Genomic DNA, 15334 nt, shown 5'->3' on the forward strand with positions numbered 1-15334 from the left:
CTCAGTCCCTTCTCTGTCTGCTTCCTTTGCACACTTCTGGACACGGACAGTTTCACATGCTCATGCTTGCCCACCTCAGCTTTCAGGATCATTTCAATCTCGGAGAAGGAGTGAATAATTAGTAAATAAAGTAAGGTGACTGTGAATGATGGAAAGCATTGGAATTAGAGATGAGGAATGACAAGTTTAGAAAGTTTAAAAGCAGGCTGGCGAGATGTTTCAGAGGATAAAGAGCACTGACTGCTCTTCCGAAGGTCCTGAGTTCAAATCCCAGCAACCACATGGTGGCTCACAACCATCTGTACAGCTACAGTGTACTCACATACATAAAATAATTTTTTTTTTTAAGAAAGTTTAAAAGCCATTGCTCAACAGGTGGTCTGTAATGTTGACAGCATTGTGTTCTTTTCTTTTTGTTTCTTTTTGTTTCCTTTGGTTTTTCAAGACAGGGTTTCTTTGTATAGCCCTGGCTGTCCTGGATCTCACTCTGTAGAGCAGAGCAGGCTGGCCTCAAACTCAGAAATCCGCCTGCCTCTGCCTCCCAAGTGCTGGGATTAAAGGCATGCGCCACCACTGCCCCGCTATGTTATTTCTTAAAATCAGAAAAAATAAAAAGCTGTACTTTCCTGTAGACTATCTTGACTCAAGAATTGTGGGTCAGTCTCTATTCAGAAATTCTAAGAATATATCAAATAATGGAATTATAAATTCTTTTTTTTCTTCTTTTTTTTAATATTTTTTATTACATCTTTTCCTCAATTACATTTCCAATGCTATCCCAAAAGTCCCCCATACCCTCCCCCCCACTTCCCTACCCACCCATTCCCATTTTTTTGGCCCTGGCATTCCCCTGTACTGGGGCATATAAAGTTTGAATGTCCAATGGGCCTCTCTTTCCAGTGATGGCCGACCAGGCCATCTTTTGATACATATGCAGCTAGAGGCAAGAGCTCCGGGGTACTGGTTAGTTCATAATGTTGTTCCACCCATAGGGTTGCGGATCCCTTCAGCTCCTTCTGTACTTTCTCCAGCTCCTCCATTGGGGGCCCTGTGATCCATTCACTAGCTGACTGTGAGCATCTACTTCTGTGTTTGCTAGGCCCCGGCATAGTCTCACAAGAGACAGCTATATCTGGGTCCTTTCAGCAAAATCTTGCTAGTGAATGCAATGGTGTCAGCGTTTGGATGCTGATCATGGGATGGATCTCTGGATATGGCAGTCTCTAGATGGTCCATCCTTTCGTCTCAGCTCCAAACTTTGTCTCTGTAACTCCTTCCATGGGTGTTCTGTTCCCAGGAATTATAAATTCTTAATGAGTTGTATCTGTTAATATAGTTTATTTAAAATTATGTGATCTTACAGATATCTCCAGTTTAAAAAGTGGTCCATTTTGCAGAAGAATATATAGAAATGTTACAAATTAAATGCAGATCTAGATCTGATAAAATTAAGATCATTATCTCATGTACTTCCAATCAAGAATAACTTAAAACGTAACCTTAAATTTCCCTAATTTGGGGACCAGAGAGATAGCTCAGTAGTCTGTAGAGGCCTTGAGTTTGATTCCCAGTGCCCACATGGCAACTTCACAGTAGCCTATAGCTGCAGTTCCAAGGGACCCAGCACCTGCTTCTGGCCTTGGCAGCAGGCACACGGGTGGCACACATACATGCAAACACTCACACAATAAGTAAATATTTTTTTCAAATCTTTAAAACAAACCCAGAACTTTTATTTTCGTTCTTTTTTGTTTTTCAAGACAGGGCTTTTCTGTGTAGCTCTGGCTGATCTAGAACTTACTCTGTAGACCAGGCTGGCCTTGAACTCACAGAGATCTATCTGCCTTCCAACTTCTAGGATTAAAGGTGTGTACTCCACGGCCTGGACAGATTCTGAACTCTCAATATAGCCTGTGATAGTATGAAGAGTTCTTTGGGCAGCTTCAGCTACTTTTCATATTGGGTTTGTTGTAATGGTAAATGTTTCATTATGTCTTTCAGTTACTTGAAATGATGATAACAGAATTAAATTTCATCCAAGTGCTTTATTTTCTTGAATTGTTTAAGATTTTCATTAGAAAATTTCATTTGTGGTTTGTTCTTTTTCACGGGCAGGTCATGGTAAAACCCCCAAAGATGCAGCATCTGTTCGAGCCACGCATCCAATACCAGCAGCCTGTGGGATTTATTATTTTGAAGTAAAAATTGTCAGTAAGGGAAGAGATGGGTAAGTGTAAATTTTGGTTGGCATAACCATTTCTATTCCTGGATATTTACATTTGAAATGATTCATACATGTGTATGCTATAATTGGGAAGTTGTAATCTTGAAAATCTTGGTTTTGGAAAAATAGACTCTAAATACTGCAGTATTGGTTCTGGTTCTGGTTAAGTACTAGTTGAACTAAAGCTTTAGCTCATGATTTTAACAGTCTTTCTGGCAGGGTCATTATTAAAGCTGAGAGTTGAGATTTAAGCAGTAGAGCGACTCACTTTTCTGTAAATTCCGCCGAGAAGCTAGATCTTGTACAATTTGTTTAGTCAAAATCAGTAAGTGGCTCGTCAGGTATCTTGAAGGGCTTGGGGTGTGCGATTTGAGGTATTACTTGGAAAGAGGATGCTTTTGTGTTCTTGATTCCGAGCTTCCTAGAGGAGGTTAGTGCATGGTGTGGAAGCTTCAGAGTGAAAACTCTCTGGTTGACTGTGGCACCAGCTTTGGTTTAGTGCCCTTATGGTAAATGTACACTAGAGTCACTTATTGGGCTGTTACATATACAGTTTGGGCCTTAACCAAAATCATCTTTTTTTTTTTTTTTTTTGGTTTTTCGAGACAGGGTTTCTCTATAGTCCTGGCTGTCCTGGAACTCACTTTGTAGACCAGGCTGGCCTCGAACTCAGAAATCCGCCTGTCACTGCCTCCTGAGTGCTGGGATTAAAGGTGTGTGCCACCACGCCCGGCACCAAAATATTCTTAATCAGAAGTTTTAGAAATAGAGCTTTGGTAATCACGTAGGTATTTTGAGAAAGGTCCATCACAGGGAATTTTGGTGCATATCTCTAGTTAAAAACTAATTCTCTAAAGTCATATTATTTTCTGATACTGTACTGAGATATTAGAGAGTCCTTTAAATAACTATAGGGTCTTCTGTCCAGTTACCAAGATATTGGACTCTTCAGGTAAGTTGACTTGTGGGTCTTGTTTTGGTTTGTTTTTTAATCCTTTTGTTGACCTTCCTGTGTTTGATTAACAAAAAGTACGTGTCCAGTACATTATTCTTCACTTTGCTGGACTCAGTGCCAGCAATACCAAAAGCAAAAGGGAAAAGCTTGGCCTATTGCCTATTTGCCAGGGTTGTCAAACCAAACATAAAACCAGAGATTTCCAAGAGAAAGCTGAACTCTATAGTTGTATATTCAACTTGTTTATTTGGTTCTCATAGTGCTGCTATTGCTTATGATTGTCAGAGTCCTCTAGAGCTTTCAGTCTATGTATCCCATCTATGAAGGATTTCAACCTTAAATTTTCATGGCTACAAATACCTTGAGCCTTAAATCTAATTTTATGTCTCATATATTCCCTTGAGCTACAGTCAGATACAGTTCCCAAGATGTTTGCAGTTGAGTGTTCCATAGTCATTAAATTTAGCTTGTTTGAAAGCTTTTCTCAGAAGCAGTTAGCTTAGTGCTTCCCCTGTTGCCATAAACCTGAGGATTTCTAATCTCTATCCTTTTCTTGTTGTCCCCGCTGCATCCCCTTAGTTGCGTCTTAATAAAGTTTATCTCTGGAATTCCCACAGTGGTTGACAATTGCCTCCCAGGTGCTCCCTGTGTTTAAGTAACTGTCTTTCTCAGACAGTCCTGTCTTGGCTCTGTCTCTTCCTTAAAATCATTTGGAACATAGCTTTAGGGCTAAAATATGAAACTTTTCACCAGTCATTTATGATGTGACAATGGTAAATTTTTTCATTCTCATCTGTTTATAGCCAGGACTTCTCATCTTTTTCCTTCTATGTTTAACCCTTTTGGTACAGAGATCTGTGAGGTTTTACAAATATGTGCAGTCATATCCACTATAACTATTGAGTAGAATATTCTGTCGCTCTGTTCCTTGGTATAGGTCCCTTTCTGTCTAGCCTGGCAACCACTGATGGTTTTCTGCCTATACCTTTGCTGTTTCTAGAGTGGTGTGTAAATGAAATCATAATACGTAGCCTTCTAAGTCTGCCAGCATTTGCTCTGAATAATGAATTCAAGATTCATTCTTGTTGCATATTTTGGAGAACAGTCCTTTTTATTGCTGAGGGTATAGATGATCAAACCAGTGTGCTAGCCCACTCCCTAATTGAAGGGTAAGTTTCCACAATTACAAATGTAACCAGTATCAACATTTATATGTGCAAAGTTTTCTGTAAATGCAAGTTTTCCTTTCACTTGGGTAAATAAATATTCAGGAACAAGATAGCCAAATTGTAGGTACCATGCTTTATGAGAAATCTGAGATCGTTTTTGCAAAGTAGTCTGAATAATGTGTCTTTCCACCAACAGTGTGAGAATTCCTCTTGATCTATGTCTTTGTGTATTGTCAGGGTTTTTGGTTTTCTATTTTTTCCACTTCTAAAAATCATTTTGGTAAAGTCTACAAACCATTGTGACATTTTTACACACACACACACACACACACACACACACACACACACACACACACACACGGCGTTATTACTTTGTCCTTACGCTTCCTCTTCTCACTGGGTTTTGTTGTTTGTTTGTTTGATGTTTGTTTGTTTGTTTAACTGTTGTAATATTGTCTGGCTTTTAAGTCCTAAATTCCAGGTATCTTTTTTGTGTGTCACTGCCTCTTATAAAATAATGTGTCGTCGTTACATTTTGATGGTGCCAGTGATGGTGCATACTACTGACTTAAGGGTAGGGAATATTTCAAAGCTAGATACGAGTGAAGAAATGAATGGTTTTCTGTCTCTACTGCCATTTCTAAAATGGCACATAAGAGGTACCTCTTAACTGTAGCATCTTCAGCCTAACAATGCGTTTGAGAAGCAATCCTGCTGCAGTGTGTATTGAGAACAGACTAGTTCACTCACCACTCTGCAGTTTCCTTGAAGAGAGTTGTGTTCATCCGTTTATGTTACTTTAAGTAGACTTTCCTTTGAGCTGTGTTTATTTAAGAACAGGACAGGTAAAATGTGAATCCAGGGTCTTAGTTTTCTAGGAAAACTGTCATTGACAAGTTTTCTAATGAAATGACAAGTTTAGTGTTGTTTCCTCTTTGGACAGATGACAAAGATAGAGGATCTGGTGGAGTGTGGTGTGTGTGAGAGCACTGCTCGGATTCTGCCCTCTCATTGTCCCGGGCCTGCTGAGGAAAGTGAGGACTTGGATATGATGGGCCTTTTTTTTCCTGCCTAGAAAATAAGGCTTAAAGGAAATTTGTTTTATTGCATGAAAGAATATTTGTAATTATCTGATTTAGTTTTTTATTTAAATTTTTATTCATAAAAATAAACATAATTTATAAGGACAATTTATCTGATTGGTAACTTGTCAATTTTTTAATTTAAAAATAGAATTTGTACACATTTCATTAAAAAAGGCTAAAATTGTGTTATGTACATGGCCATTGTTTAGGAGGCATTAAGGGTATATCCTTACTTTGTGTTTTTATGATTGGTGAGAAGTTTCTTAAAATAATTTTATGAATGTAATTTCAGCTCAGGAATTTCAGTCAAGTTTTAAATTATGCATACTGATAAGACACAGAGGCAGTAGAGAAACTGTTAACTCAAAGTGTGAGAGAGAATAACATTTGAAATTTTTTTGTTATAACTCATTCATATGATATTTTTAACTCTTCGAACAAAATATTGATACCACTGTTTGACAGTGATTCTAGAAGAATTGGCAAATCTTTTAGTCTTTGTTCTATTCCTCAATTTTTCTGCCTGTTATACCCTCAAAGTGTTCCTTTTGTGCTTATTATGGACTTAAAGCTTTTTGTTTTTGTTTTTATTTTTTGTTTTTCAAGACAAGGTTTCTCTATCCAGCTTTGGGCTGTCCTGGAACTCACTCTGTAGACCAGGCTAGCCTCAGACTCACAGACATCTGTCTGGCTCTGCACTGAGCACTGGGACTAAAGGTGTGCGCCACTACCTGGCTTTAAAGGCTATTTTTTATGAAGAGTAGAAAAGAAAGGTTCCTGTCTAGCTTTGATAAAATTAAATAGGAGAAGAAGGAAGAGGAGAAAAAAGAGGAGGAAGAGGAGGAGGAAGAGGAAGAAGTGGTGGTGGTGGTTGTGGTAGTCTGGGGCTGGAGCTATGAAGATTAAGTTAAGCTACTGCCCTTGTAGAGGTCTCCGCTTCATTCCCAGCACCCATGACAGCAGCTCAGGAAGGCCTTGTAACTCCAGTTCCATGGTTTTCGGCACCCTCTTCTGGCCTTCTCAGGCACTGATTCAAGTGCACAAACCCACATGCATATGTATACCTAGTCACCGATTTCAGAAACAAAGTTGGAAGGGTTTCTTCCTCCTAGTTTCAGTCAGTTGTGCTCACAGAGGAAGGTGTGAGCAGAGAGAAGGGCATGTAGGTAAGCAGCATGCTGTCAACTTACTGTGTTTGTGATACAGTGCATGCTTACGTTCATGGCCTAGCAGCAGTACTTTTTCGTGGTTGTCTTACTTACACTTCCTCGTCGGCTTTCTGAATGCAGTAGAAATTCAGGAAACACATCCAGGTTAATATTTAAAAAGTACAGTGGGGTAGGGTAGAGAGCAGTCATTATGCAAAAAACTCTGGATTAAGAGTTTTGAATGGCCAGGCGGTGGTGGCGCACACCATTAATCCCAGCACTTGGGAGGCAGAGGCAGGTGGATTTCTGAGTTCGAGGCCAGCCTGGTCTACAAAGTGAGTTCCAGGATAGCCAGGGCTATACAGAGAAACCCTGTCTCGAAAAAAAAAAAAAAAAAAAAAAAAGAGTTTTGAATGAAGATTGAGATCATATATGGGGGAACGGAGGGGTAGTTCTGCCTCAAGAAAACACACACATCAAGGAAATGTATATGCTAGTCCTTTAAGATTAGTAAGAAGTTGAGAGACAGTTGGAGGAAATACCACTGAAGGTGGTAAATGGCTAAGGTAGTTTGGGAAGAGTATGAATTTGTGTGGTCTTTGGCTGGGGCATTATGATAGCTCAGTGTTATTGAGATTTTAGGGGATTGTAATGGAACCTGACAGAAGTAAGAATGGACTTAGGTATGAGGGAGCCTTCATAGCAATTCTAAACTCTGTAGGTAATAGCAAGCCTTTGTTACTCTTAATAGGAAAGTAAGAGGATGGATATCCATATGCAGCAGAGCCAGCTGGAGAGTGGGAAAGAGTACCATGGTAATGGCATTGACCAAGGTACCTAGAGAGAGTGGCCTAGGAGTGGTTGTGCTGGAGACTAAAAGCAGAGAAGAGGGTTCACGGGTTGATTACCTGTTATGCACCACAAACCTGGAGTAAGAGTTAAGATTAACAAGGCTTGATAAAGATGAAGACAAGCCTGTAGACATGCTGAAAATAGGGTCCCTACTGTTTAGATCTTTATAGGACAGAGCAGAAATAGGCTTGTAATAAATAATCAAGTATAAAATAGTAGTAATACATGTGAACAAACTGACATGCAGAGGTGCTGACCAGCTGTTGGAAGACAGTGGAGATCAGGACAAGCTTGGTAACATTTAACACTGCAGAACAGGAAACAGGTCAACATGAGGCTCTGGCTTCCCTGTCCTTCAGCCACGTTCACACCCCATGATAGACAAGCGGCCTGGACATCCTTCTTTAGCTGTGCGTGAATTTTTTTTTGAGGGGGGGTTGGTTTTTTGAGACAGGGTTTCTCTGTATCGCCCTGGCTGTCCTGGAACTCACTCTCTAGACCAGGCTGGCCTTGAACTCAGAAATCTGCCTGCCTCTGCCTCCCATGTGCTGGGATTAAAGGCGTCCACCAATTTTAAGGTAAGCGCCTGGTTTACGAGCTGCATTGCTTTTCTTGAGAAGCATAGTGAACAGTTAAGTCTTGCCTCTGCTGTTCACTGATTCTGTGATTTTGTTCCCTTTTTAAAAATGATTTATTTATTTAATATGAATGGTATAGTTGTCTTCAGACACACCAGAAAATGACATCAGATCCTATTACAGATGGTTGTGAGCCATCATGTGGTCTGATTTCAGGACTTTGGGAAGGGCAGTTAGTGCTCCTAACCACTGAGCCATCTCTTCACCCCCTGGATTTTGTACTTTTTCAGTAAACTGTTTCAGTCTGAGTGCTGAAAAGGAAACAGAACTTCTGGCCCCATGGATCTAACATAACTAATGCACTTAAAACATGCAGTAGAGCACCTGGTTCATGGCAGCTCAGGAAGTTTGCTTCTGTTGGTGACGGCTGCCTGGTGCTCAGCAAGGTGCTCATAAACTTGGACTGTGTGTGGTGGTGATAACCTTTTCCTTGAAGAGCATCAGAGGCTGAAGGATCTCTGAGTTCAAGGCTAGAGCTCCTCTCCATAGTGAGTTCCTGGTCAGCCAGAACTACATAATGAGGCCCTGCCTCCAAAAGAATAAGTAAATATGAAGCCATTCTTTTCTTGTGTCAGCAGTTTACGTATACTCGGTGCTTGTGCGTACTAGGTTGATAAGAAGGCTGGATGGATTGGGTCTCTGTACAGAACGTAATTAAGGTAAACCGGAAGGACAGTCTCAGTGGAGATGAATGGTGATGGTCTGTGCAAATGGATTGTTTGAGTTCTGGCTGGGTAAGGAAGGAGTAGATCTGTGAGATGATAGACTCAGCCAAACAAGAGATTTATACATTGTTATTTCTGAGCCCGCTGAGCCGGGCGTGGTGACACACCAGAGGCAGAGGCAGGCGGATTTCTGAGTTTGAGGCCAGCCTGGTCTACAAAGTGAGTTCCAGGACAGCCAGGGCTATACAGAGAAACCCTGACTTGAAAAACCAAAAAAAAAAAAAAAAAAAGAGCAGCCTGTGTGGGTTGTAGTGGATTTGCTAAGATGCCAGGGTTATACATTACAGTGAAAGACAACTGAAGAGAGAAGCAAAGCTTCCTGAGAGGTTCCTGTGTGTGTGTGTGTGTGTGTGTGTGTGTGTGTGTGTGTACTGTGCATCTGCAGTAGACAGAAATACAAAGTATCCTGGGCAAATACATTACCTGAGATAACATGGGCAGGGTAATCTTTTCTTTTGTCCACTGCTAGAACTGTAAGCACTGGAGACTTTGAATAAGTGAATTATAAGCTGTGGGCTTTGGGTACTCCCTTGCATGTGTTAATAAAAAGAATTTTTATTGCATATACAAACTCACAGAGACTGACAGCATGCCCAAGACCTGCAGAGGTTTGTGCCAGACAGGATTCTAGCATGGAGAGGTAGATGTGGACACACCACCCCACTCCTGAACAAGAAGCTGTGCACTTGATACTTGCTGGGAACACTAAGTCTGTCAGGCTGCACTCCAAGGCAGGCTGTGTCCTCAGGAGTAGATGCATAACACAGAAACAACTCCATGGTCTTGGGTGGCTCCTGGGAAAGATCTGGGATGAGTTGGGGGAGAAGAATGTGATCAAATATGAAAAATTTCAAAATAATAGAATGATTTCTGCAATTTAGTCTGTGTGTGTGCGTGTGAGTGTGCATGTGTGCCATGTCCTGTGTGTGGAGGCCAGAGGAGAACTTGAGGGACTTCAGTCTAGTACCACATGGGCCCTAGAGATTGAATGTAGATGGTCAGGGGTTTCACAGGTGCTTTACCCACTTAGCTATATTGCCAGTCCACATTTGTAATTGATCATTGAGCCCTTTTCACCATGAAATATCTTTATCTTTTAAAAAATGACATTTATATGTATGTTTGTAATGAGAACCCCTGCTCGGAGCCATCTCACTAGCTCGGCTTTTCTATGTAGGGCCAGATGTGCTGGTGTGCACTTACCCCAGCACTTGCAAGGCAGAGGCAGGCAGATCCTCGTGACTTAGTTCAAGGCCATCCTGGTCCATGTAGCCAGTCCTAGGCCAGCCAGGGTTATATAGTGAAATCCTTTTAAACAAAACAAAAACAAAGTAAAACCAAAAGACTCCACAAAACCAAAACTCAAAGAGTTGTATTTAATTAGCTCACAAAAGATTAGGTTTCCTTATCCATTATTCATACCTACTTGGTTTTTGATTGATGTCCCCTTTTTACAGCTTCCTGCCCCAGCCCCCACAGCCTCGCGTTCCTGGGAGTTTCCTTTTTACTTTCGTATCTTCTGTGCTCTACCACCCTTCCTGCTCTCCTGTGAAGTTTCTTTTTATGTCTCACATGGGCCCCTTTCTGGTTTCCTGGCTTCTACATGAATGCACATACAGAAAAATTAAAAGATAGGGTCTGCATATGAAAGACAACATGCGTCCATTTTCCGTGTTTTCATTAAGTTCTATTGTGTATTTTACCATATATTTACATAAATCTGTTCTCTTGAGGGACGTTTAGGCTGATTCTGTTTCCTGGCTATTGTGAACAAAACAGCAGCAAGCATGGATGTACAGGAGTCTCTGGTGTGTTGGGAGTCCTTTGGGCCTATCTAGCTTTTCTGAGTGTGCTCCACAGTGATTCCATGGTGACTGCACCAGTTTACACTGTCATCAGTAGTGAATAAGTGTTCCCTTCCCAGTCTCCATGCCAGCATTTGTTCTCTGGATAATAGCCATTTGGACTGGGGTGAGATGGAGCCTCATTGTAGTTGAGCTTCCCAGATGGTTAGAGCTCTTCTTCTTTTAAGAATTTTATCAGTTCTGTAGCCATGCTTTGATTGAGTTGTCTTGTTTGTTTTTGTTAAATTTTTAAAAGTTCTGTGTGTATTCCAGGTATTTATCTGTCCTGCTAGTTTGTAGCTAGCAAAGATTTTCATTCCTTCTGTAGCTTCTCCCTTCATTTGATTAACACGTTCCTTTGCCATGAAATTTTCTTCTCATTCTACAGTGTTTTACTGTTGTGCAGTAGTGAGTGTGTCTCCTGCGAGCCTAGAGTCCTGTTCCAACAGCCCTTGCCTCTCTGCCAGTTCTAGAGTCTCACGTATTAAGCATGATCTTGATCCATTTGGACTTGATTTTGTGCATGGGGAGACATAGTTTCATATTTCTTTGTGTAGACATTAAATTTTCCTGGTTCTGTTTGTTGAAGAGGCTGGGTTTTTTTTCCTTTAAATTTTTGGGAGTTAAAAAAATAAAACTTTTGGCATCCTGTTAGAAGTCAGAGGACAGTTTACATCCCACTGATTTACCTGGCTGCTTTTGTGCTCGTACCAAACTGTTTCTGTTACAGTGCCTGTTGTATAACTACAGGAAATCGGGTATTTTGTGTTTCCAAATCAGTTTTAAGGTGAACTTGTCTATTTCTGTGACAGATGGTGTTTGACATCCGGTTGGGAATCTCTAGGTCTCTTTTGCTTACTTGCATTTTGAAAGCATTAAGGAGGGTGGAAGCTGCATTTTTGTTGGAGAACAAGATGTGTTTTGTTTTGTTTTTAAGTATAGAATAGAGTTTATTTAGGGCATGGGGAGGGGAGTTACGAGAGTAGTAGAGGCAGAGAAAGGGAGAGAATAGAGAAGTGGGTCCAGCCATGACCACAGGGAGAGAGAGGGGAAGATGTAAGAGAAAAGATAAGTTCTTTAACAAGGCACTTAACTACTGTGTGAAAAGTGACCCGAGATACACAACCAGTGTATTCCTTCACTGTTCTAAAGTTGCTTAGTTTCAGTACACCTGGGATCTCAGTCAATTCTTGTTGTAGCAGTAATTTTATATATAACAATTGCTGGTTTTTTAAAAGTTATAAGGTATCAATATTTTTAAGGCATTTTTTTATTAGATATTTTCTTCATTTACATTTCAAATGCTATCCCCAAAGCTCCCTATACCCTCTCCCCCGAGGTATCAATTTTCTTAATTCAAAGATGGAAATCAACATCTTGTGAGACAGATAATAGCATAAATACTTGTTATTGTAGCGATGTGATTGAATCTAAGACTTCATGCTGTGTGTCCAGCTTAAATACATTTGAAAACCTCTACAGTTCAATTCAAACTGTGCTGCCATTTTGTGTTTTGGTTTTTTTTAATCCTGTTTTCCTTTATTCAAACTGATTTTAACAGCACTGAGAAATGGGGTTTAAGGTGTATTTGGATCACAAAAGAGAAACTTTTTAACATTGTATGAAATCATTATGATACCCAACTTACATTTTGTCATATTCATTACATGAAGTGACTGACCGACCGACTGACCTACCTACTTTCTTTTCTTTTCCCTTCCTTTCTTTTTCTATCTCCCTCCACCACTCCCAGCCCCCCTTTCATTCTTTTTCACAAAGACAGTATGCTTATTTTCTATGTTGAGTATTTGCTGTTTGCTTCTGCTGGCCTCAGGTGAGAGTAACCTTTGTCATTGATCTTTGTACTTTTAATGGATGATTTGGTGGTTGGTAGACATGTTGTACAATGAGGATTAGTGCTTGTGGCTGGGTAGAAAACGTTAGTAAAGAATACCAAGTTGGTAAAGAGTTGAGCTGCTGATGAGATGGCGAGATGGCTCAGGGGCTAAAGGAGCTTGCTGCCAAGCTTGATGACCTGAGTTGAATCTCTGGGCCCTACTTGGTAGAGGGAGAGCCAACTCCCACAGGTTGTACTCCAACCGCATGAACATGCTGCCATCTTCTGTCTGTCTGTCTGTCTGTCTGTCTAATATGCCAGGGGTGGTGGCACACTCCTTTAACTCCTAGCACTCTGCAGGGGAATCTCCACCAGCCTTGCCTATTGTAGTAAGTCCCAGGCCTACATGGGGCTGCCTAGTAAGACCCGGACTCAAAAAACAAACAAAACCAAAAAATGGGCTGGAGAAATGCTTCTGCAGTTAAAAGCAGGAAGCTGAGGGCTTACATCTTGCACCACAAGCATAAAGCAGAGAGAACAAACTAGAAATGATATGAGTTTTAAAAACTCTCAAAGGCCCTTTCTAGTGGCATACTTCCTCCTAAGCCTCTCTTAGACAGTGCCACCAAATCAAATGCCCAGGACCAAGGAGATGATCTCTTCAAACCCCCACACCTGTTAAATCTGTGTCTGTGTTCTTCTTTTCATAAACAAATGTTTCTGGAAAGACATGCCTTTCTCCACCTGTGTGCTTTTTTACTAATGATGTGTTTGCTGTGTTGTTGTGGCCCTGTTTCTCAGGACTCTTTTGATTCAGTGAGAAAGAAGTACCAGTTCATTCTTTTTAAACTGGGAACTTGGTTGCAAATCCCAGCTTGCTTATTTGTTTGTTTGTTTGTTTGTTTATTTAGTGAATTGTATCTTGGATATTCTGAGCTTCTGGGCTAATATCCACTTATTAGTGAGTGCATATCATGTGTGTTCTTTTGTGATTGGGTTACCTCACTCAGGATGATATCCTCCAGATCCACCCATTTGCCTAAGAGTTTCATGAAGTCATTGTTTTTTATAGCTGAGTAGTACTCCATTGTGTAAATGTACCACATTTTTTTTTATCCTTTCCTCTGTTAAGGGACATCTGGGTTCTTTCCAGCTTCTGGCTATTATAAATAAAGCTGCTGTGAACATAGTGGAGCATGTGTCCTTCTTACCTGTTGGAAATCACAGCTTTTAAGCAGGGTTAACTTTTGAAAAGCCACCAAGTCCTGTAAGTAGCTCTATTTAGTTAGGCAACTCTCTCAAGTCCCTGCTTTAATCTGAAAAGTACATTGTCTCTTGCTCTTCATCTCCTAATAACTTGGCTTCATAATGACTCACTCTGAAATTATTTAAGATCCTAGCCACACCTGAGGAGGTTGCAATGAATGGATTACCCTGTGGCAGCCCCTGTCTGTACTGCTTGGACATTGTACACTAGCTTTTGTATGTGTGTCTACTTTTATTTTTATTTATTTATTTTTTTGGTTTTTGTTTTCTTTTTTTGAGATAGGGTTTCTCTGTGTAGCCCTGGCTGTCCTGGTACTCACTTTGTAGACCAGGCTAGCCTCGAACTCAGAAATCCGCCTGCTTTTGCTTCCCAATTTCTGGGATTAAAGGTGTGCACCATCACCACCTGGCTTATTTTTATTTTCTAATAGGTTTTCCCATGGCATTTCAGTTTGGGATCTTTGTGCTCACCAATTCTTTCTTTGGTTCGGCTCTCTACCAATTTTGTCTATTTGGGTATATTTAATGTCTCATGTTGAGTTCAGTTCCTCCTTATAATCCATAGCACATTGACCAGTTGTTTGTGAATCCCCAGTTTGAGATGTCAGATTCTATCATAGCTTTGCTTTTCAGACTGTTTGCTCTCTTGCCTTTTATGTGATTTCTTGTTGAAATATAGATATAAATTTCTGAGTGTTAGAAACTCAGGTATGCCAGGCAGTGGTGGTGCACGCCTTTAATCCCAGCACTTGGGAGGAAGAGGCAGGTGGATTTCTGAGTTCGAGGCCAGCCTGGTCTACAGAATGAGTTCCAGCACAGCAAGGGTCACACAGAGAAACTCTGTCTCGAAAAAACAAAAACAAAACCCCTCAAAAACAAACAAACAAACAAACAAACAAACAAACCCAAAAAAAGAAACCCAGGTATAAGGTCTCATAAGAGTTGGGTTAATAGCATACACAAAAATGTATTCTTAGGAAGTCTATGGGCTTTTTGTTTGTTTGTTTGTTTTTCTTTTCTTGCTTCTGCTTTGGATATGAGATCTAAGAGGTCACTGCCTAAGACCAAGTCCTGAGGACTGACTTCATAGTTTGTTTTTATAGTTTTAGCTTCCTCGTTTATTTTTCTACTTTTGAAATTTTTTATCTGCATGCTGTCTAAGAGATTGTTTTCCTCCAGTTGAAGTAACTTCTTCCTTTTGTCAGAGATCAATTTACCACATTTCTGAGCATGTGGATGCCTACCTACAATCACAGTATTTAGGAAGTAGATGTAGGAGGGTCAGCCATATAAGGAGATTGAGGCTAGCCTGCATTACATTTAGTCCTGTCTCAACAAAACCAAAGACAAGGAGGAAAAAAAAAATCATCTTAAAATAGATTAGATGCTAGTCTAATTCTGGAGTCTATTGCCATGATCTTAGGCCCAAGTATAGGAGTATTTCTTCTTGACTACTGTATTCTGTGGTATAATTTAAAACAGAGAAGTGTGAATTCTTCAGTATTGTTCGAGATTGTGTTGGGCTCTTGGGAACACCTTGTATTTCCATATGAATTTTAGGATCAAAAAAAGCAGGTTATATTTTTGGGGA

At 40.4% G+C, this 15334-nt stretch overlaps 1 protein-coding gene across 1 annotated transcript in view; it reads left to right on the forward strand.

Moving 5' to 3' along the window:
- Ranbp9 (RAN binding protein 9) overlaps positions 1-15334 on the forward strand; it is a 79759-nt gene that overhangs the window by 18270 nt on the left and 46155 nt on the right. The window contains exon 2 of the mRNA XM_021179981.3: positions 2116-2227. Coding sequence (XP_021035640.2) covers positions 2116-2227 — 112 coding nt within the window. The remainder of the gene's footprint in view (positions 1-2115; positions 2228-15334) is intronic.

This window comes from Mus caroli, unplaced genomic scaffold (assembly GCF_978045245.1).
Source record: "Mus caroli unplaced genomic scaffold, Mus_caroli_1 scaffold_15, whole genome shotgun sequence".
NCBI classification, from domain to species: Eukaryota; Metazoa; Chordata; class Mammalia; order Rodentia; family Muridae; genus Mus; species Mus caroli.